Raw genomic sequence first — 24,495 nt, 5'->3', positions numbered from 1 at the left:
ACAAATACATTTTTCCCCACTACAGTGGCCAAGGAAAAGAAAGACACTTAACAGAGCAAATGGGTTTCATTTCAAATGGGACACCAGCCTTTAAACATTTGTTGACTGTTAAGAGAACGTTGTAGTAGTCATCCTCATTCATTAATTGATGTACACACTTAGGATGAGCCGATTTCCATTGAAATACTGTCACATTGATATTAGCTAGTACATTTATTCCACCAGTGATATGTAGCAGAAATTCAAGGTATTGCCATGCATTTGCCAATAAATGGAAGGCGTTTAAAACTTTTTTTTTTTCTTATCTTCTCTGATCAACTTAACTTCCATGGGAACCTCTCTGCAGCACATGGAGATTGAGTCAAACAGTGTGTCAACAGGAACATATGACGTTTTGGAATCAAGCCCTTGGAAAAACCAAGACGGTTTTCTCTTAAAAAGGTCCCATGGCATGAAAATTTCACTTTATGAGGTTTTTGCAGCCAACTGTGGCTGTGTGAATGACTGTATGAACGCGCAGGGAGCAATGATGTCATAAATAATTCATGCCCCGCCAACTTTGCCCACATAAAACAACGTTGGAAAAACATGCTATAGTGAAGCATTGACTTTTGTAATGACAAACAAGTAACGATTATTACTTTGTGTTGCACAAAAGGTCAATCGGAAAATAAAAACGTTCCTCACAGAGAAAAATGAAACTCACTAGATTCAATATTTAGATAGAAGTTAATAAAACGCTGATTCACACATTAAAAAAAAGGTCCCATGGCATGAAAATTGCTCTTTATGAGGTTTTTTTAACATTAATATGCATTCCCCCAGCCTGCCTATGGTCCCCCAGTGGGTAGAAATGGTGATAGGTGTAAACCGAGCCCTGGGTATCCTGCTCTGCCTTTGAGAAAATGAAAGCTCAGATGGGCCGATCTGGAATCTTCTCCTTATGAGGTCATAAGGAGCAAAGGTTACCTCCCCTTTCTCTGCTTTGCCCGGCCAGAGAATTTGGCCCGCCCATGAGAGAGAAAGAGACATCATGGCTTTCAAACGAGCAAAATGGCAGTTGGTCAAGGCCACACCCCTACCCTCCACCTTGCCCCCCCCTCTCTCCTCCTCAATAGCTACAGACACAGAAATGGCACATCCTAAGGAAAGCTCATTGTGGGACTGGCTCTAGTGGCTGTAATTCTGCACCAAGGCTGAATTTCGGGAAAGAGACTTCAGATACAGTATTAGGGGACCACTAAGGTCTATATAAAAGAGACTTCAGATACAGTATTAGGGGACCACTAATGACTATAAAAAAGCATCCAAAGAGCACCATGTCATGGGACCTTTAAACTTCACACAGATATTAACAATCAGAAAGACTGTGCAGTCTTTGTAAACAGTCACATAGGACAGTGCTTTACGGCAAGTGCATCATTTATTTGTACATGTGCTTTTTTTAAGTATGTGGCAACACGGTGGAAAAAGGTGTTATTGTTTTCCCTGGTGGTCCAGTAAAGCCTTAAAGGCAGATTAATGCTCAACAGTCTTTTGAAATTGGACAGCACTGCTGGGTAATGCAGTCTGTTCCCTATATGTTCACAGTTTAAATGGTCCACACCGTGTCAAACACAACCTGAGAGAACAGCTCTCGGTCCACGTGGGGGATTTATTTGTTTAGTTCTTTGTCTTGCCAGGGGAGCTCACCGCTGTGGCTACCGTGCCGTGACCATCCACAGGCCCAGTGCCACGTTGGCTGCCAGCAGGGCGCTGCCCGCGAGCAGCAGGAAGAAACCGATCAGCTCACGCTTTTGACGGTCCGTTACCACGGTTACCAGCGTTGCCTCCAGCAGTGCGTTCAGCATCCACTGACCGTCGAGCGCGAAGCACGGCACGGAGTTCACTACTGCTAGCGCACCAGAGAGAGACACCACATATCTGAGGGACAGGAGGGTTAAGGAGGACAATACTACAGTATTAATTAAGTTTATTCTTAATCTTAAATACACACAGTCTCTCACACACACACACACTTTAAAACTTCTACTCCATGCTGGTTTAAAAAAATAAATAATAAATTGTCCAAGTAGTGAGATTGTTTCCCACTGATGTTTCCCTGGTGTATTACTATAATAATGCAGAATATTACATACAGCTGAGTCACAGGAGGGGACTAGAAAGACCTATAAAAAAAAAGTGAGAAAAATCAAGTTACAGCAGCTCTAAAGCTAAATGGTGTATTAGTCGTGTTAAATGACATACAGCGATAGATTTTTCCCTGTAAAGAGCATTAGAAACAAATAATAAAAGAAAACATGAATTAAATCGTGTTCATAGACAAAGAGCTGGTGTACAGATAACCGCAGCAGTCACTGGCTCATTTGTGAACAGTGTTGACTTTCCAAACATCACCAGGAGACCGGGAGGTTTTATAGAGGTGTGAATCTTCACTGATCTCCCGATTCGATTACGATTATCATGTCAGCGATTCAATTCGATTCAATATCTCGATGCGTCAAATACATTTTTACTATTAAAGCCATATAGGATATTTAATTCATAGCTTTTCAAGCTTCAAAACATTCTGCAGTGCTCTAATACTAAATAAATTGGATACATAAAATTACAGCACTGAGCACATGGCACTTCCTGAATGTGCAAAACATAACAGAATATGTAAACAGAAAGGTTGTTAATGGGCATACGCTAAATTGTAAACAGAAATAATCGATTATGGCCCAGCCGATTATCGATGCAGCTTCGATTATTTCATTAATTTCAACACCTCTAATGTTTTAGGGGGTCACTGGATGCTTAAACAAAAAGAAAAGTGGGCCTTTAAAACAACTACATTTTGGAGCGTGTCTTTAAAGAAAGATGTACATTTTGAAAGAAGAAATACCTCATTCTTCCTCTTACGCATAAGTCGAATGCCTTGACAGTATAATGCACTGGTCAATTCAATAGACTTTGCTGCTACAGCTTTACTCTGGTAGCTTATATTAGCTAACTTTAGATTCTCTTTTTAAAAATCAACAGTCCCACAAGACACAACGAAAGAAAAATGCATATTTAAACAATAAGTGACACAAACGTGATGCAGCAGAAAACTGCAATCAGAAAAGTTCCTCAGACCCCGTGACTATAGAGCAAAATGATTAAATGTTAAAAAGAAAATTTAAAAATAACAGACTGAATGTTCAGAGGCAAGTCGGAATCATAATGAAAATGTAAGAGTTTATCATTTGGAGAGAACAGATGGTGCTTTGTCCACCAAGGACTGATATTACAAAGTAACATCATTTGTTTAACTTTTGAGAAATTTACTCCTCATACATCCATCATCTACTTACGACTCATCTGTCCTTTAAACATGAAAGGATACTTGCAGAAGGTCTCCAAGAAAACAGGAAGATCCAGGTGGAGGAAACCAAAGCGGGGCAGAAAGTTGGTCAGACTCACTGGGGGAGACAAAACACGGGGAGGTGTTAAAGTCACGCGGCGGGCATTTGTACAAACCCGTCATTACAGAAAAGGTCTGATCTAGTCAACACGTTTGGATCTTAAATAGCAGACAAGACAAGACAACAAGCCTCTCCCTGCACAATCATGGTACATCACTTAAAGAGAGCCAGCTCAACACTGTAACAACGTAAACATCAATTATATGAATAATTACAGATACGAGCTCGGGCCTCCTTCTAGGGTGGGACAAAAAATATATGTATCTTGTTGCAACTCCTACACTGAAATACTACGAACTTTCTGCTGTAATATTTACAAATAAGACATACGTGTAAATATCATTTGTAACTTTAGAAGATAAGACTATAAAAATTAAAAGGGATAGTTCAATTTTTAGAAGTGGGGTTGTATGAGGTACTTATCCATAGTCACTATCCACACACAGTCCACTATTATTCTGAATATGATAATATTCCAAAATTTGATACAGTTCATGTAAACAGCATATTCTGTTGGATCCAACTGTATTTTTACAAATGTTCATGTGAAGCACTGTAAAAAGGTGCTATATCAAATAAACATTATTATTATTATTATTATTATTATTATTATTATTATTATTATTATTATTATATTCCAGTTGGATATTCTGAATAAGGCCTTTTTCCAAATATAGCATTTTCTGATTAAGACGTGGGATATTCCGGTATTATTTTGGTTTTACAGGCTTTCTTTGAACATGTATACAGTGCATTCGGAATATGTGTCTAAATCTGGGTTTTTAGCCCAGTTTACGCCCAGTTTACGCCCAGTTTACGCCCAGTTTACAGCCTCTTGCCTGTTTACGGCTTACGGTCAGCTCTGTGCGTTTCTATTGTCGCCAACCAACCAGCCAACAGTTTGCAGGGCTGCAGACCCGATAAGAAGGAGAAACACAGCTACTTTTAAACATTACCAAAGACTTATTCTACAGGTTTTTGGATATGTGCACACATGGCTACGCCACCGACCTTTTCAAGAAGCTGGTTGAAGGAATAAAAGAGGAAGGCTGTGTTTACACGGTCCCACAAGTCCACTGGAAAACTTTGAAATTGATTTTGCAGGGCTACATGTTAATGGGAATATTAGTGGAATATTCACTTTCATTAGCCATGGAAACAGCTTAGTCAGAATAAGCGTACGCTATATTTACAAAACAAGTGATTTTACCTCGCAGAACACTGGAGTTGCTGGTCTAACGCTGCTTTGATCGGTTCAACTTAACAGGGCTGTCTGACGGCTAGGTAAAATTGTGAAAATATTGTAAATATAGCGTACACTTAAACTGATTTTGATTGGTTTCAGATGGTCCCTATTTTAGGTGGCTAAAACACGTTGAGCTGCTGCCCCCATCCACAGCAGGACATTGCTAGATGCTTGTAGCGACAAAGTGGCCCAGTGGTCACTGGTCATACAACCTGACATCAAAAAATCCAAACTATCCCTTTAAGGCCTAAGATACTTTTATCATATTTCTAAATGGTTGATATGAGTCTACTTGAGCTAATCATTTCCATCATTTTGTAAACTAAAAACAGGAAGCGGGAGGTGAACAAAGCGGCACGACATCCTGTGACTCACCAGCGTACTGGAGGTGCGGCGGATAGCCCACAAACAGCATGTGTGTGTTGGGCGGGTGTGTGACACGGATGAAGCGAGTCTGGTTCTCCAGAGATGGAGTGACGCAAATGCTGGCGGCGTGGGAGTGTGCGGCGCAGTCGTCGTTGGTACGGCACACCCGTGTCCCCGTCACCATCTTACGCACCGGCATGCAGGCGTACTGCAGCCACAGGAACACAGAAGGAATGCAAAAGGACAAGAATAAGAGAAGCAGTGGGAATGCACAGTAAACAGATTATTGTTCGAACTTTTTCTGATGTTGGCTTGCTATCTTGTGTTTTAATCGACCACTTTTAAAATCTCCTTTGTTATGCTCATCTATGAAAGTGGTTATCTTGTGAAGGTCAGGGTTGCACACAATGTGTGATATTATGCAGGAAGTGCATCATTAGCAAATCAATCTAACAGGACACAAGTTTTATTATGCTCTAGTATTAAGATTATATTTTTATCTTTTAATACAATGTTGAAATGTGTTTTTTTTTGTATTTTCCTAATTTTTCCTTTTTTGCGCATTAAACGCACATAGTTGTAAACAAAATGCCACAAAATGGGAATAAAAGGAACAGAATTAAATAAAGGAAGAAATATAAATATACATGTGTGTGTGTGTGTGTGTGCGCGCGCGTGGGACTGTGTGTGTGTGGTCTGTGTGTGTGTGTGTGTGTGGGACTGTGTGTGTGTGTGTGTGTGCGTGCGTGTGTGGGACTGTGTGTGTGTGTGTGTGTGTGTGTGTGTGTGTGTGTGTGTGTGTGTGTGTGTGTGTGTGTGTGTGTGAGACTGTGTGTGTGTGTGACTGTGTGTGTGCGTGTGTGGGACTGTGTGTGGGACTGTGTGTGCGTGCGTGCATGTGTGTGTGTGTGTGTGCGACTGTGTGTGTGTGTGTGTGTGTGTGTGTGTGTGTGTGTGTGTCTCACCTCTCTGCTGTTCTTGTCCTGTGGTTTCATGTAAGAGAAACAGAGGTCTGTCAGGCTGTTGTTGCTGCAGCAGTCCATCGTTCCATCCAAGCGCTTGAAAGCTAGAAGAGAACGGAAAATAAGACAAATGGAGGAGAGAGACGGATTAGATTTGTGCGTCAGGCTGAAAACTAAAGATGGATGTCACTGAGGTTTTCTTGTTCCTTTTTCTTTTGTTTGACTCAGTTGATAAATCTACTCGCAGGAGATGATTAGACAAGGACAGAGTATCACACACTGGGTGACATTACTGAGATTATCACGCTGCCTCCTCACACGTCACCAGGAGCTCTCGCTGTGTACTCACACAAACTAACTTGACTGTTTACATATTCATACGCACATTAATACACTGTGCAGCAAAACGCATCGGGGAAGAAAGCATGCTTCAGTAAAGGCCAAGACACACCGACCGGACGGCCGACCCTCGGCAGAAAAGGCTGATCAGTCTCGCCGAGTTGGTCAAAAAAGTAATACGTCTCCATAACAGCAGGCGTCGCTAATCTGTATCGTCGCCCCCAAAAATGAAAACCGGCAGCTGACTGGACGAACGTGTCACGTGGGTCTGGTTTCTCATGGCATATTGTACTAAAATAGTTCACCCAAACGTGTTTCTGAAAACATTTGAAGCGAGAAATAGGCCGTGCAGTTGCTGAATCTGTCTTCATTTCAGATCGACAAAGGTCAGTTTAAAAGATTTTCGTCAGATTTCGCCATTTCCGGGTTAGCACTCTACCAATCAGATGGGTCATTAGATTCCGACTGCCGGCAGTGCCCGCCCCGCCGATTATCGGGGTTTGTCTACCCTTTGGTTGAAATTAAATTAGGTCTGAAGTTAACAGTTATTTTCATTATTGACTAATCAGCAAATAATTATTTTGATTAATTGTTTGGTGTATTAAATGTTAAAGAAAATGTAAAAAGGTGCCTTCAATTGGCTTGTTTTGTCCGACAAACCAACCAAAACCTAAAGATATTCGATTGACTGTTACATAGGACAAAGCTGAAAAGTGAAAAGCTGAAAAGCAAAAATGACTCAAATGATGAGTTGATTGATGATCAAAATAGTTGCCGATCAATGTTCTGTCGATCGACTAATCAATATATTATTGCAGCTGTAGATGAAATTATGGTATTTTGATTTAAAAAATATATATAATTATAAAGTCTGCCACTGGAATAGTTATAAACCACTCCAAGCAACAGGAGCTCTGATTGGCCAGCTGTTGAACTCTTGAGCTCACACATGACTCTGGCTCACAGCCCCCGCTGCTGCTCTGTGGGTTCGACCTGATTCCATTTTCAGGCGGCACTCTGAGCTGATCACAAAATACAACAAAAAGACATGTTAAAGCAGGAGAAACATTATTTGGTTTACTTGTTTTACAGTCAGTTGTTATTTAATTCATAAAATTCCAAAATTGAAGGTTTTGAAATGTATCAATTAATGAACGGATTATAATCAAAACAGTGAATAAGTCTTTATTCCAGATGCACATCGCTGACTCTCTAGTAGGTATGTCACCATACCAAAAATGTAGTAGATGGTACCGATACCACCAAAAGTACACAATGCTCGATACCAAAGTCGATACCACGGTGTGTAAAAAAATAAAATAAAATAAATAAACAAGGTCCGCTAAAACAAGTGCTAAAGTAAGCTAATGTCAGCTATCGGAGCTAACGTTAGGCTGTGACAGAGAACGGCAGAGAGAAACTCTACTTTCGGTTTGCGAGCTCCAGGTGCATTGGGGAAAGCCGTTGCTATAGATGTAATGTTATGTTAAAACCAGAGGCTGACTGCGGTCAAGCATGTGTGCACGGCAACAGAGATGAGGCTAGGGCTGGGTACCGAACGTCGATACTTTTACGGTATCGAAAAAAATACTCCAATCCTATGAGTATCGAAAAATGGTTTATCTTTCGGTGCCAAATTTCGGTTCCAAAAGCGTCTGAGCGCGTAAGCGCAAGCTTATCTGTCCTCTCTGCATATTGACACAGGACGTTCGGTACCCGGCCCTACCTCTCTCTCCCCTTTCTCACCTAGCTGTCCTGTCAAAATAAAAAGGCGGAAAAGCCCAAAAAATTATCTTTAAAAAAAAACAGCACACTCACCTCGTCCGTGAGCCCAGCTGGGCTGCAGGCTGGTGCCGGGGACACAGTATCCAGTCTGTGGGGTGAAAGAAATGCGAGACAAGCAGCTGCTCCAGTCATCCACTCCCCTGACCGGACAGTCCTCCAGCCCGGTCACTATGTCCCCGACTGACAGACCCCGGGGACCGTCAGCCGCAGAGCCCTGTTCGAAAGACACAGGCAGATATAAAAATTGGCGAAAGTTCACACAAGTACAGATTTATGGTTTTATGTCTTGCAACACGTTTGTCAGATCCGGGCGGAGAAAGCATTGACAAATGCACTTTCACTTGCCAACTACGATGAGTCTTTGAGAAATAGACCAAACTTCTTCAGCAGCCAACTGTGGCTGTGTGAATGACTGTATGAACGCGCAGGGGGCAATGATGTCATAAATAATTCATGCCCCGCCAACTTTGCCCACATAAAACAACGTTGGAAAACATGCTATAGTGAAGCATTGACTTTTGTAATGACAAACAAGTAACGATTATTACTTTGTGTTGCACAAAAGGTCAATCGGAAAATAAAAACGTTCCTCACAGAGAAAAATGAAACTCACTAGATTCAATATTTAGATAGAAGTTAATAAAACGCTGATTCACACATTAAAAAAAAAGATCCCATGGCATGAAAATTGCTCTTTATGAGGTTTTTTAACATTAATGAGTTCCCCCAACCTGCCTATGGTCCCCTAGTGGCTAGAAATGGCGATAGGTGTAAACCGAGCCCTGGGTATCCTGCTCTGCCTTTGAGAAAATGAAAGCTCAGATGGGCCGATCTGGAATCTTCTCCTTATGAGGTCATAAGGAGTAAGGTTACCTCCCCTTTCTCTGCTTTGCCTGCCCAGATAATAGACCACTAAGGTCTATATAAAATAGACCTCAGATACAGTATTAGGGGACCACTAAGGTCTATATAAAAGAGACTTCAGATACATATATCCATATATATATATCCAAAGAGCACCATGTCAAGGGATCTTTAAAAAAACCTGCGGCACTGACCTGCACAACCTCGGTGACCAGTGCCCCTCCGCCGGTGGAGTACATGGGAAACAGAAAGATGGGCAACAGGAAGAGGAAGGCTAATGCTGCCACACACAGAACAAAGTTGTGCCACACTCCTAGAGAAAGAAAACAGAAACTTTAAATATTCGAATAACGAAGTTCGGAGTCAAAGCCCTAATGAACGTCCGTTACATTCAAGCCATTGCCAAATGAGTTGCTACAAAGCTAATTAAGACTATCAGCTCCACACAAATCTCTCTGGATTTCTCAGTATGACTGTGTTCAGAAGATTGTGGCGTCCGGTGACTTTCCCGCACAGAAGCTCGAGTGAAGATAAGGACCTCTTCTGAAGACTCCATGTTTTTTTAATCCTCCGTGTCCTCCTTGGCTACAGGCAACTGCGTGTTGGTGGGGTGGGGGCAAGCGCGCGGTCACAGAAGGCTTGTATCATGTGGACGCGCCGACAGTTTTGTTGTCATTACCTAGAATTCCTCATGGGGGCGGCAGAAACTACGCACTATAGCTTTAAAGTGGCTATATGTAACTTAGAGTTTTGTGTTGATTCCAGCGGGCCCCTTTGGACAAAAGCGGTAGTGTTTTTAACCACACCTGCTGTATTGCCGACTTTATGTTACAGAGTTAGCGAGAACACGTTACAGATACACCGTTGCATTTCAAGTGTCACATATGGTAACTTAGCCTACTTCGGATGTATCGTGAGCTAAACTGGGTATCACTGTGTCACGAGCCAAAGCATTAAAAGATAGGTGCAGCAACCAACGCAGTAATAACTTAGATTTATATAGCGCCTTTCATGAAACCCAAGGACGCTTTACACAAGTACAGGACGAAATAAAAGAAAAGAAAGTAGTAGGCCAAAACAAACACGGATATAAAAGGAATAAAACGTCTGCGCTAAAGGGAAGGGGGACGTAATTTAATGTCGTTAAAAACATTTAATTTAATGCTACTGACTACAACCGCATCGCGCAATCTAAAGTTATTTTATGAATGAAATAGACATATCACATACCCGAGGGCCAATTCAAGGTCGGTTTTGAATCATTTACAATCCCGTAATTGTCTCCATCTGTTGAAAGCCCGACTGAAATTGACTCGGGTTTTCGCACGTGGCATTTCCTTCTTTTCTGTGATGGCCCTGCCCCAGTATCAGCCATAACCACAATAGATAACTTCTAAAATAAAATTAAAATACAATTGGGCCTGTATAAAGAAATCTCCTGCTACATTATACCTGCATACTCACTAACACAGGCTTTTCTGGTGTTATGCCGAAATCTGTGACCCGTCAGAATGTGTTACTGTAGCGCCGTTTACCTTCCGAAAATCATTTTGTGACTTCGCGGTGAAAATTGGACCCGGGCAAAGGCATTAATAAAATCAATATAAAAAAAATAGTGTTCTTTTCGCTGTTAGTCTCGTTTAATGTACAGGTCATTAATTAGTTTCAGTAACATTTAAAAGTTACATATAGTCACTTTAAGTACAAAAGGGACATAGAAAGGCTTCAAGCTCTCAAATATAGCCTTGAAAAATGGAAAGATTATTAATCTGATCAAGTGAACTCTACAGACTGAAGCTACTGAGAAGCCAACAGTAACACCAGGGATGTATACTAGAGTCTGCATACTATATGTTGTAACAACCGTTTTGCGTGTTCTCCACATATTCCGACTGTAGGATGTCGTGGCAAAACTCTAACCACTGCTCACTAAAAATAGCCGTCCATACCATCGTAATTATGCAAGAAGACACAGTCAGTCTACCAAAACCACACGAGGAAATGTCTCATTGCTTGATGAGGTCAAGGCACACCGTTTAGGTCTTATTTCCTGAAATGTACTAAACTTGCAAAGCCCTCATTCAGCAGCTTCAAGCAAAAATGCTACACAAAGTATCTGGTAAGGAGGAAATTTGTAGTTGAAATTCTGTGTGTGTGTGTGTGTGTGTGTGTGTGTGTGTGTGTGTGTGTGTGTGTGTGTGTGTGTGTGTGTGTGTGTGTGTGTGTGTGTGTGTGTGTGTGTGTGTGTGGGGGTGGGTTAAGTTTTTTTGGGGGGATTTTCCACCTTTAATTTTTGAAAAGGACAGCTAGGTGAGAAAGGGGACAGAGAGGGGGAACACATGCAGGAAATTGTCACAGGTCGGATTCGAACCCTTGATCTCTGCGTCGAGGCATAAACCTCTCAGTATGTGTGCGCCTAGTCTACCACTGAACAAACCCGGCCACCCAGAATTTTTTTGTACGATTTTAATTTCAGGCCTAATGGGTGCATTTGCATTTTCCATATTGACTTTATACAGTAAACAAATTGTTAAAGTGGCATCACCTATGTCTACAGGAATAAATAATAAAACATGTTATGAGAGGGAAGCCCCCCCTGCGTACAGAGATGCGCCGCGTGGGGGGGGGGAGAGAGAGAGAGAGAGAGAGACCGGAAAATAAACACAGCATGCCGTTATGTCACAACTCCCCTGATGGGAACGGCATGCTTCTCTCTCCCTCTCTGGCTCGTCATACGACTTAATTGGACGTCTCGGTTTGGTGCCTGCAGTCACCACCAGAGTTATTTCCTAGTCACATTAAGCAAAAGAAAAGCTTAGAGGAATGGGTGTGTAATAAAAAAGGTACAGATGGTTTTACAGTAGCTCGTCACTGCCCTCTAAAGGCTCCTAACAGCATTGAGAAACAATCATTTAGACTGAAACATTAGCATCTGCAGGGAGTTTAGAGTCTCTAAATCATCAATTGCCCTGTTTTGGGTTTTTTTTTGCAGGAGAACCACTGCATTTCCATGTCAAATAAATGTAAAGGTTGTGCGGACTAAAGTGATGATTCTTCCATTATTATAGCGGGATATGTATGCATGTATAAAATACTAATCACAACAGAAGAACAGTAGTGCCCTGCTATGCCCTGCTACGCCCTGAACTACTACAACTACTATTTCTAGTCAGTTCCATTATCTTTATTGTGACTATAACTGCCACTGTTCATCACACCCCCAACTGGCACCAGCAGACAACCACCCACCAAGAGCCTGGGTCTGTCTGGGGTTTCTCCCTAAAAGGGAGTTTTTCCTCACCACTCGAGGTTTCTGCTAAATGCTTGCTCCTGGGGGAATTACTGGAATTGTTGGGTCTTTGTAAATTATAGAGTGTGGTCTAGACCTACTCTATCTGTAAAGTGCCTTGAGATAAGTCTTGTTATGATTTGACACCATAAATAAAATTGAATTGAAAAAGTAGGCCATACTATTATGGTCTACTTTTCATTAGCAACAGTTAAACTGGTATAAATCAGTACAAAGCCTTTCTAAACAATCGTATCATCTTAAATAAGCATGCTATATTAGCAACTTAGCTTTTGAGTTAGTGTATTAGCTTAAGCTTTAGCACGCTAGCATTATCTTATTACCTCTGCCAAGGAGATCACGTTTTGATCAGTTTGGTTTGTTGGTTTATTTGTCTGTCTGTCAGCAGGATTACGGAAAAAACTACTGGCCCGATGTTAATGAAACTTAGTGGAAGGGTGAAGCATGGGGCCAAGGAAGAACACATTCGATTTTGGAGCATATCCGAATCACGGGGCAGATACACATATTATTTTTCACTTTTGTTAACATTGCGAGATAGGGCATGGCCTTGGTGGAGGTCTGCGCTCTCAGAGTGCCCTTCGAGTTTGTACTAGTACGAGGACAATTTGACTTGGAAAAATTACACTCTGAAACATATTATTCAGAACAATCAAATTATCTAAAGTAAAAAAAACACTAAAGTACCTTAAACATGAAGTGTGCTTAATTAACAAACACACAGCATACATAATTCACAATGACCATAGAGAATGTATAGTTTAAAGTCCAACATAAAAAAATTCACTTTTTATAGTGGTACTAAATACTCTTGCCTTTTGATTTGATTTCTGGCAGCAATTTGTTCCTTGTCAGGGTGGATTTTACTACACTTTACCCCAATTATTGGCAAATAAACCCTAAATGTGTACCTCTGTAATCAGTTTGAATTTATTTACCGTTGCTGAAATTTGTCAGAGAAAGAGAGAACTGTCCATTTTCTCTCCCTGACATTTTAACCCTCGATTGTTGAGTTGATATGGTATTATTTTTACAGTATTTAGAATCATATGTGCATTTTTTCTGCTGCTTTAAACCTGTCTCTTGACTGCTTTCTAATCAAAACCGGCAACATTCTTCCCGACCAGACTGCACTGAAAAGAATCAGCCATTTACTGCCTCCTACGGTGGCCCGGTAGGAGGCATCAGTCACATTCATGCGTGAATAACGGCCAGCTCCACCAATCAATTCATTAAAATCTAATTTCCTTAATTGCAGAGTGAAATGATTTGACGTGAGGCAGCTGTCTGGTGTTCAGAAATAAATGACCTCAGGACGACTTTCACTGGCAAAACAGAAATGAGTATTTAACAGAATGTTTGTAATAATTGTGATTAATAGCTGTGATCGCATTAGCTGGCACAATAATCATCTCTGCCATAAGGAGTGTTAAAAGCATCTCTGGATGAAAAAAAAAAGTCTTACCAGCACAGAAGATGCGGAGCTGCTGAGTGGGGGATATGATGTTGAGGTGTGTGGTGAAGAGGTCCACAAATGCACCGGGATACACCACAAACACAAAGATGCCGAAACCGTTTACTCGGACTTGCTCCCTGCCGAGGTTAGAAAAATATTACACGTTAAAATTGGTCCAAAAGAGAAAAAGACCACAATAAAGTCCCTGAAATCCTCTTACTATGAGTGATGGGATCCTATATGAAGACACTATTTTCTGCCATAGTTAGAGCAGGTTTTGGTTATGACACAATAGAGACATCTTTGTTGCTTATTAAATCATGACTAATGTTATAGAGAGATTTGAAGCCACAATTTCAGGGGCTGTAGCCCCCAACAATCATAATGTCCTGAAAACGTAATAAAACTTGCACTTAACCCGATGGAAAATGTAATAAACCCCAATAATGTAATAAAATGTACCGACTGATTTTGTAATAATATTTTTGCCGATAATGTAATACCTTTCAGGCAGGTTATTGTTTTTCAAAACTGTTGATGTAATAATTTTGACGGATAATGTAATAAAGTAGGTTTTATTTCTTGGAAATGTAAAGTGTGCAGGTATACAAAAATGTTATTACAATATCAGTCGGGACTCGGGACATTTTATTACATTATTGGGTGGGATTACATTTTTGATCAGGTTGAGTGTACATTTTATTACATTTTCAGGAAATCAATACATTATTCAGGTGCTACAAGGCCTTTAAGCATATAACTCATTACATAATGAAGGTCCAGTCATGTGCAGCTATACGCTCAGACTCAAACTTTATTTATTATTATTATTATTATTATTATGAAAAGTTTCAGGTTAAGCACTAACACAAGGGACAGACTCACACCAAACCCTGGTTGAAAAATGTCTCGATTTATACATCTTAAATGACTTTAAAAATATCTACTAACCCTTTAACCCCCTTGTGCACTTATATGGACTTGCATTGGTCACCTCCCATTTCAACTCCCATCTTAATGGCCATTGGATCCCCCTTACTCTGCCGGTTGTCATGGTAACAGTGTGTGTTGTGAAAGAGTGTGTGTGTGTGTGTGTGTGTTGGAAGTGCTTGTGTGTGTGCGCGTGTTGGAAGTGCTTGTGTGTGTGCGCGTGTTGGAAGTGCTTGTGTGTGTGTGCGTGATGAAAGTGTGTGTGTGTGCGTGATGAAAGTGTGTGTGTGTGCGTGATGAAAGTGTGTGTGTGTGCGTGTGATGAAAGTGTGTGTGTGTGCGTGATGAAAGTGTGTGTGTGTGCGTGATGAAAGTGTGTGTGTGTGCGTGTGTGCGTGATGAAAGTGTGTGTGTGTGCGCGTGTGTGCGTGATGAAAGTGTGTGTGTGTGTGTGTGTGTGTGTGTGTGTGTGTGTGTGTGTGTGTGTGTTTTACCTCAATGCTGCCACAGCGTGGCCCAGCTCGTGTATAACTCCGCTGAGCAGCAGGGCGATGAAGAAGTAGGCCAGCTGACTGGTGGGCAGATTAACACCAGGGACCTGAAGACACGCCCAAGACCAAAAAAAGGTTAAAGCAACTCACAACTGTGACTGGTACAGAAACACCACATGAACACCCACAGTCCTCTTCAGAGTGAAAAATCAACTTGTTTCATGGACGTTTTTTCCCGCTTTGATATGATTTGCATGGGTATTTGAATACCTAATTTGAATCCCTTCGTAGGAAAAAATAAATCATTAAACCAGGGTGCAATATATCGACACTGCACATTTGTATCACCGAGATATATTCCTCCCAACTCTTTTTTTGTGTCCTTTTTCAAATTAAATGTTTCATGTTTTGCTGAGGCTGTGGTTTTCTGTGCAGTCTGCATTGCATCTCCTCCGCTGGCTGTGTGGTGCATTCGCCCCAGGCTGAATACTCGGTTCTAAATGGCCAACTAATAGCTTCCCATGAATCACCTACAGTGGTCCACTGGGGATTGTGCTCACATTAATGCGCGGATATTTGACACCTCGATGAATAAATAGTGAACGGGAGAAAAATGCTAAATAAGAGCCCTTCTCATAATTGAGGGCATTTTTCGGCCCCTCATTTGAATACCACGGGCTTTGTATGACCCTTTCAAAAGGACAGTTCTGCTCTGAACTCCAGTTAACCTCTGACCCTGTCGACAGGAGAGAGAGACGCACAGCGCTTTACAAATCCAACCAGTTCGGCGTGTACATACCACCACCTGCAGGGCCTGCTGACTTCCCATCCGAGGGTTGTCCGTGGTCATCTGAGCGAGCGTCTGCTGCAGGGTCTGTGTCAGCAGCACCACTGAGCCCACCATGGCGACTACACCAAACACCAGGCCGCTGTTGAACCTGGGAGAGATAACGTTGAGAAAATGAAGCAATAATTTCAGAGTGGTCGGATGTGATAAATGTGTCTGAAAACAAAATAAACGCTTGCATGCAAGTTGTTACGACCCCTCCCTTGTCTGCCTGCTGTTGGCTTCACTGGCCTCCCTGCAGGAGCTGGCATTTTGGGGGGGGCTAATTGGCTAATGGGGGGACCACCTAGGGCCGCACGATATGAGAAAAATATCTAATTGCGATTATTTTGACTGATATTGCGATATGATAGGATTCACAGTATTGGGGGGAATCATAATTGATTAATCATTCTTATTTTCATTGAAATAAAATGATTATAGTGTGATTTTTGCGAGGATCTGTACCAAACAAAGATTTTTTTCTTTAGTCTGTAGGATTCGTTTTGTAGGCCGGGACGTCTCTGCAGCACCACAATACTTTATTCAGAATGGTTTAACACATATTTTGCCTTTAAAAAGGTCCAGTGTGTAACATTTGTAGCTGTTCATTATCAAAATCTGTATTGCCCGTTCACAAACTTGTCCTTTTTAATGAATATTTACCACCACCATCAATTCCAAGTATTCCTTTTGGCTTGAAATTTTACATTTGCGCTTGCATGAACTGGGGTAGACGCTCCATATTCATGCGCCGTCTTGAAATACGTTAGCCAGTAAGGGACATACAGGACCAACTGCTCCGCCTTTCGTGTTTTCGACTCACAGCTGCTGCTAAAGGGTATCGTAGCTTCCCGGCCCGGCAAGTTTGAAGAAGGAAACATGGAGGACCACAAGTATTCAAAATCCAAATTTCAGGAAGAGGAGTCTTCTTCTTCTCCCAGAATAAGAAAACGGATATTGAAAAGAGCAAGAGACCGGCGTCATCAGAAAAAAAAAAAAGTGAACATTGGAGCTGCTTTGGACGCACACACCAACCCAACTAGTTATTTATCCTCCGGACCGCTGCGGTCTCCTTTTCTTTCTCTCTCCTTTCCGTCGGGTGGCGCCACTCTCCGACATGCACTCCAACAACCACGGCTGATAAGACGGCCTTTTGTACACCTTTGCTTTTTGAAGAGTGAAGGCTACCGTAGCTGCAATACGGTACTTTGAACTGCGTGGTGAGAGAGAGTTGATTGCGATATATGATCTCCACGCTAGATGGGAGAAATTCCTACACATTGGACCTTTAACAAATATTGCGCCCCCCCCCTGCGATTTGGATATTGCACTAGTCTATATTGCGATTTCGATAAAATTGTGATTAATTGTGCAGCCCTAGTGACACTTGGGTAGGCTTCAATCTAGGCCTCAACCAAGGCTATAGTATATCTACATGCCATGTCTCATTGGGTTTGTCTCTTTCTCCTAGGATCCACATCTCCTGGTTTTCTGTTCTTCTGTTGCAGTTACCATGCATCCATACATGCCTTACTCATCCATTCACTCCACTGATACCATTTACTCACCACACCTCAGGTTTTTTTTGTAAATAGTTATTATGTTTATTTATCAATACACCTTTCATTGGCACTTTAACCGGTCTGGACTCGCCTCTTTGTCACATGCTTTCAGACAAAGTGCAGAAAAGAAAAGCTACACAGCACAAAGCCTGAGTGTAAAAGGTTATATCAAGATTTTGGAAGACTGGCCATACTTGTCCATTAAGTGATGAGAAGAGATGCACAAAAGAAATCATCACTGCAGCAAATATCATGTAGAGTGATAGTGACAGCTGGCCACTAACAAGTCTCCATAAGTGAGAAAATGAAAGAGCTTTGACAGCTCAACACCAAGTAACTCAGAATGATATTTGTACTTGTACTACGTGTGAGGTTTTGACAGGGAAATGGACATGTCTTTCATATACGGCTGGGTACCAATCAAATCCTGCCAATGCAGGTTCTTAGGCACTGATACTGGTTGTGAAACAATATTTATATCAATAACTTTTTAATTACAATAGTTTTTTTTTTTTTTTTTTTATTCAAAAACATTTCGTTAAACCCCCCCAAAAAATCTAATGATTTGTCCGTCACTGATCACATATCAACAACTTTATTACATTGTTTATTTTGTGTCTTTTTGTTTGTATTAATTAGCATATTTATTTTGCCAATTTATATTTATTAGTATGTTTTTATACAAAGGTTTAGACTAGAGCTTCTTGACCTCTCCTGTCGAATCGGTTTTAATTCGGTTCAAAGTGTGCGTTTATAATAAAATGAAATAAAAAAATAAAGTGCATTATACTAAAGCATTAACAATCAATGAGCTTAAGTTGGCCAACTGAGAAATCTTCCAAAAATGTTTTTTTTCGGGGGTCTTTTAAAGTGCTCATATTATGCTTTTGGGCTTTTTCCCCTTTCATTTATTGTGTTATACATCTTTTTTGTGTATGAAATAGGTTGACAAAGTGAAAAAGCCCAAAGTCCCCCCCCAAAGGGACTTACCATCTCCAACAGAAAACACTGTTCACAAACTGCTCCAAACAGCTCTGTTGTAGTCCAGCCTTTACTTCAGAGACAAACATGGTCACTTTGTAACACACGTTATAATGCTCACCTAGCTGCTAGCATGGCACCCCCTCATACTCTGCTTCTGACTGGCTAGTAGTCCTTACCTAGCTACTGCGCATGTGCGACTCCCAACAAAGATGGAACAGAAGTGAGATGCCTCACTCGGTAGCTAAAACAGAGAGCTCAACACACAGAGTGAAAAGAGGAGCTGCAGCAATGTGCAGTAAAACACAAATATGGTGTTTTTTGAAAATTAAACCATGTAAACCTATTCTGATATAACCTCTAAATACAATTATGAACCTGAAAATGAGCAGAATATGAGCACTTTAAGAGCAGGAGAATGGGAGACTGAACGAGGAGAGTACAGAAATGATGCAGGAACAGTTTGAGATATTCATTAAAACAGTAGTCCTCACCACAGGTATTGGGCTCGGGGGTTGATGCGGGCGCAGTACGCAAACAGACGGTTGAACATGGTGGTCTGCCATCTCAGATGGAAAGGAGACAACATCAGCCCTCGACTCGCCAACCAGGACTCGTAGCTGATCCGATGGGTCACGGACGACTGCAGGAGTCAATGGAAAAAGTTATCCAGAGTGCAATACCCCAACTCAATGCATTCCTGGAATTGAGTGTGTGTTAAGTTGTGCGTGGAGAGCCGAACCGATTTCTGACACCAATACCAATATTGATATTTGAGAGTGTAAAGTATCTGTTCATGATATACAGTATTATTGGTTAATATACATTTTTTAATATACACAGGCATTTTTGTTGAGGATCCCTTTAAATTTGATTGTTAACTAATTGTGACCAAGATATATACTGAATGGGAGAACTTCAAAGTTGAAAAATAAAATTGTTAGGCATTTGTTTCACCAACAATAGATCCAAAAACACAGATTTTCCAATTTGTTCCCCTGCCATGTCCTTTTTAAAAAATAAAAAATAAAAAATAAAAAAATAAAATAAAAAATAAGATCTTGATAGATGGTTTTTGGTCTCCAAGATATAGACCAGACCGGAATGCCAGCATCACCGAGGGTTTCTTTTGTGGAAAAGAATTGCACGGTCACATTATACAGAGAAACAGGAAAATGCCAAAAACGGTTGTGTAGCGGATTAATCAAGACGTTCACACTGAGATTCGAGGCTCGTCAGAAACGGGAATATTCAAAATCAGTGTGGTAAATGGCTAAATGATGCCGGTGACAGTTACTGATGGACTGCTAAGGTTAGTTTGAGTAGGAGGCTGCTACATATACAGCATAACAGCATCAGACTAGAGCCCGACCGATATATCGGCGGGTATTAGGCATTTCCCGAACTATCGGTATCTGCATTTATAATAATATAGTCTAATAGCTGGTTTGATTTGCATTGATATGGATCTTATCTCAGTTAGCTATTAGGCTAACTGAAATAAAACCATGCCAATCGTGAGATATGGTGAAGGGTATGTGATGATGTGGGGCTATAAAATTCCAAAGGCCAAGGGAACTTTATCAGGATGCATAGTATCCTGGATCCATGAAATAACTGGCCTTTAAAAATAAAAATCTGCCTTCCTCTATGGGAATTTAATAGGGGTATGTATAATTATGGCCCCTGTATTTTAAGGAAGAACATGTATTTATTTACAATACATTATTCATTCACAAAAAAATTGGCGTCCTTAAAAGGTCGGATTTTTCCTCATTGTTTTAATTAAGGCATTAAGATCACTTTCCAAAAGATGATTTTTTTTATTCCTCTTTTTAGTCAACTTTAGCATGGGTATGAATACTTATGAGCAGCACTGTATATAGGCAAATATATCAGAATATCGGATTTTTAAAATCACCAAATATTTGTATCGGTATCGGCCTTAAAAATCGTTTATCGGTCGGGCTCTACATCAGACTGTTGTCTCCAACTAAATCTCAGCCTATAGATCAAACACTTGGCTTTTAATACAAGGCTGATTATTTACAGACAATGCTTAGCCTAACAATAGTGATTCAATCAAATGTGTATGTCCAAAGAAGCAATATCCAGCCTCTGTGTTGGGTCATTGATCCGCTTAGTCCGGGGAAGACAGAGAGGACATGACATGACATTAAAGGTATGGCTAGTCTCGCATTGCCAAACCTTCCTCCACAGCGCTGCGGAGGAGGGTATGGCTAGTCCACACAGCATTCCGGGATGGGAGAAAAACATGCTTTTATGTTTTATTGGCATTTCTTTAAACCAACCACAGTCGTCTTGGGCGGTGATAAGTGCCGGACGGAGCAACGGTGCCTGTGCAAAAATGGCCTCGCAGAAGGAACTTGTTTTGGTACGTCGAGCAACAGAAAACTCAGACTGGACAGATAGTCTAGCTAGCTGTCTGGATTTGCCCTGCAGAGAAAGCGGAAGGTAACAGACATCCAGCCGAAAATTAGGGACATCTGGCGGAATTTCCAGCGGCACCTGAACAATCCCGGAAATGAAACGTCTTTCATGGAGACTAAGGTGTGGCCAATGCTCAGCTTCAGGCAAGGTCACAAAATAAATTGTAGACTTGTCTATAAAACAAACTTTTGTTTAACAAAAAAAAAAAAAAGAAAAATGCATACACATTCTTTAAATGATCCAAACATGTAAAATTGCATTGACATCTAATGGATCTTATATGTTTTCTATCCCCTCAAAGGGTGTGTGTTGTGTGTGTGTGTGTGTGTGTGTGTGTGTGGGGGCAGACTTGAAGTTTTTATGGGAAAAACTTCATTGCTCAGTGACAGAGGGACAGCATTTCGAGGTTCTAGGGCTGCACCCTCTGGTCCAGCCACAAAGTGGGAGTCAAAGCCCCTACATCAAAACGCAACATGTCGTGAGGCTGTAAACAACTGTTGGCTACTGAAACGGCCCAATATCTTTGAATGAAGGAAACCTTTATTGCCCCGAGGGGGAATTTGTTTAGCGCTCAAAAGGACCCACATTGAACGTTAAGCACAATAATATAATAATAATAATAATAATAATAATAATAATAATAATAATAATAATAACAGTAAAAACCACACCAAACATCCAACAACATCGAAGATGTAGAGGATACAGAAAACTGAACGTAAACAACAACGACACAGCAATGGTGGTAGCATGCAATCATCAGTCCAGTAGCTAAAATGAATCAATAAATAATTAAAAAGGTGCCTTGGCATGAAAACTTCACTTTCTTTTTTAACATTAATATGTGTTCCCCCAGCCTGCCTATGGTCCCCCAGTGGATAGAAATGGTGATAGGTGTGAACCGAGCCCTGGGTTATCCTGCTCTGCCTTTGAGAAAATGAAAGCTCATATGGGCCAATCAGGAATCTTCTCCTTATGAGGTCATAAGGAGCAAGGTTACCTCCCCTTTCTCTGCTTTGCCCGCCCGGGGAATTTGGCCCACCCATGAGAGAGAGACATCATGGCTTTCAAACGAGCAAAGTGGCAGTTGGTCAAGGCCACACCCCCACCCTCCACCTTGCCCCCCCTCTCTCCTCCTCAATAGCTACGGACACAGAAATGGCACATGGCTGAATTTCGGGAAAGAGACTTCAGATACAGTATTAGGGGACCACTAAGGCCTATATAAAAGATACTTCAGATACAGTATTAGGGGACCACTAAGGCCTATATAAAAGATACTTCAGATACAGTATTAGGGGACCACTAAGGTCTATATAAAAGATACTTCAGATACAGTATTAGGGGACCACTAAGGCCTATATAAAAGATACTTCAGATACAGTATTAGGGGACCACTAAGGTCTATATAAAAGAGACTTCAGATACAGTATTAGGGGACCACTAAGGCCTATATAAAAGAGACTTCAGATACAGTATTAGGGGACCACTAAGGCCTATATAAAAAGATACTTTCAGATACAGTATTAGGGGACCACTAAGGTCTATATAAAAGAGACTTCAGATACGTAGTATTAGGGGACCACTAAGGTCTATATATAAAAGAGACTTCAGATACAGTATTAAGGGGACCACTAAGGTCTATATAAAAGAGACTTCAGATACAGTATTAGGGGACCACTAAGGTCTATATAAAAGAGACTTCAGATACAGTATTAGGGGACCACTAAGGTCTATATAAAAGAGACTTCAGATACAGTATTAGGGACCGCCACTAAATTTCTATAAAAGAGACTTCAGATACAGTATTAGGGGACCACTAAGGTCTATATAAAAGAGACTTCAGATACAGTATTAGGGGACCACTAAGGCCTATATAAAAGAGACTTCAGATACAGTATTAGGGGACCACTAAGGCCTATAGAAAAGAGACTTCAGATACAGTATTAGGGGACCACTAAGGCCTATATAAAAGATACTTCAGATACAGTATTAGGGGACCACTAAGGCCTATATAAAAGATACTTCAGATACAGTATTAGGGGACCACTAAGGCCTATATAAAAGAGACTTCAGATACAGTATTAGGGGACCACTAAGGTCTATATAAAAGAGACTTCAGATACAGTATTAGGGGACCACTAAGGTCTATATAAAAGAGACTTCAGATACAGTATTAGGGGACCACTAAGGTTAAGGTCTATAAAAGAGACTTCAGATACAGTATTAGGGGACCACTAAGGCCTATATAAAAAGAGACTTCAGATACAGTATTAGGGGACCACTAAGGTCTATATAAAAGATACTTCAGATACAGTATTAGGGGACCACTAAAGTTTAAATAAAAAGAGACTTCAGATACAGTATGAAGGGGCCACTAAGGTCTATATAAAAGAGACTTCAGATACAGTATTAGGGGACCACTAAGGTCTATATAAAAGAGACTTCAGATACAGTATTAGGGGACCACTAAGGTCTATATAAAAGAGACTTCAGATACAGTATTAGGGGACCACTAAGGCCTATATAAAAGAGACTTCAGATACAGTATTAGGGGACCACTAAGGCCTATAGAAAAGAGACTTCAGATACAGTATTAGGGGACCACTAAGGTCTATATAAAAGCATCCAAAGAGCACAATGTCATGGGACCTTTAAACAAATAATGAATAGTTGACATTAGAAAATGTCTAGCTATGTGCCTGTGTCTGATCTGTTAAGTAACTGAATGCTCCTCGGCACAAATGATTTAATGGCACGTTTGGTTTGGTTTGGTTGGGGACTCTGAACTCTTTATATAGGTTAGTTAGCTGACCGTTTATTTAACAGCAAAAACAAGCACATATACTCACCCTGAGCAGCGTGTCGGCGAGATAGACAGCACACCAGACTCCCATCACACACACCAGCAGGGGAACAGGGATCATGGTGCATCAGAGGACTCTCCGTGGACACAGGGAACCGAACTGCGCTGTCTCCATCACTCCGTCCGCCTGCTCTTCATCGCGCAGTCACACATGTCGAACACTACATACACATGTCAACATTCTATATAAAACATGAAGGAAAGGAGGGTTTGTTGTGAGAGACGAAAAGAACCGTCAACACCATAAGCACTGTGCGACAAACTTCCGGGTGGCGCTTCTTCTTCGTTTTTAAAGATCAACCAGACGGAGCACTACCGCCACCACGTGTTGAACTAGAGAACTTCCCTTCTTGGAAAAAGGAACCTATTTTTTAGGAATGACGTTTACTAGGAGGATTTAATTATTATTTAATACTTTTCTTAAGCAGTTAGATAAAGTAAAATACACACTGTTACTCCGCACTCTCCATACATGCCATGCATCTGTTCGCATTTATGCTTTCCCATTTTATAAATACAAATATAAGTGTGTCGCAGTTTTATATTAAGTATGCTGCCTTCAAATGCAGTGGGAAATGTAAAAACTATGACGTGCATTTCCTAAATGA

General features: G+C 41.0%; 1 protein-coding gene across 2 annotated transcripts; it reads right to left on the bottom strand.

Annotated features, from left to right (window-relative positions):
- Positions 1 to 1,404: 1,404 nt before the first annotated feature.
- On the bottom strand, positions 1,405 to 24,184 carry mbtps2 (membrane-bound transcription factor peptidase, site 2). Of its 2 annotated transcripts, none has more exons than XM_039790531.1 (11): positions 23,874 to 24,184; positions 19,065 to 19,213; positions 15,998 to 16,136; positions 15,202 to 15,305; positions 13,787 to 13,914; positions 9,206 to 9,324; positions 8,181 to 8,361; positions 6,027 to 6,127; positions 5,071 to 5,269; positions 3,371 to 3,446; positions 1,405 to 1,923 (listed from the first exon to the last, which is right to left on the bottom strand). In XM_039790531.1, the coding sequence occupies exons 1-11, from the start codon at positions 23,946 to 23,948 to the stop codon at positions 1,701 to 1,703; spliced, it is 1,494 nt and encodes a 497-aa protein (XP_039646465.1). In that variant the 5' UTR covers positions 23,949 to 24,184; the 3' UTR covers positions 1,405 to 1,700. The 2 variants fall into 2 exon arrangements, with proteins under 2 accessions (XP_039646465.1, XP_039646467.1); XM_039790533.1 differs by lacking the exon at positions 1,405 to 1,923 and adding an exon at positions 2,131 to 2,168 and having other exon boundaries at positions 3,339 to 3,446.
- Between the last annotated feature and the right edge of the window lie 311 nt (positions 24,185 to 24,495).

This window comes from Perca fluviatilis, chromosome 22 (assembly GCF_010015445.1).
Source record: "Perca fluviatilis chromosome 22, GENO_Pfluv_1.0, whole genome shotgun sequence".
Lineage (NCBI taxonomy): Eukaryota > Metazoa > Chordata > Actinopteri > Perciformes > Percidae > Perca > Perca fluviatilis.
The sequence above is the reverse complement of the archived record's forward strand: the minus strand, read 5'-3'. Positions and strand labels throughout refer to the sequence as shown.

Excerpts from the sequence above, each read along its gene's own strand:
- mbtps2 (XM_039790531.1), bottom strand. The coding sequence starts at position 23,948 with ATGATCCCTGTTCCCCTGCTGGTGTGTGTGATGGGAGTCTGGTGTGCT. Across the intron at positions 15,306-15,997 it reads AGCAGGCCCTGCAGGTGGTG|GTCCCTGGTGTTAATCTGCC; the intron begins GTATGTACACGC and ends GCGTGTCTTCAG. Across the intron at positions 1,924-3,370 it reads TTCTTGGAGACCTTCTGCAA|ATATGTGGTGTCTCTCTCTG; the intron begins GTATCCTTTCAT and ends CCTGTCCCTCAG.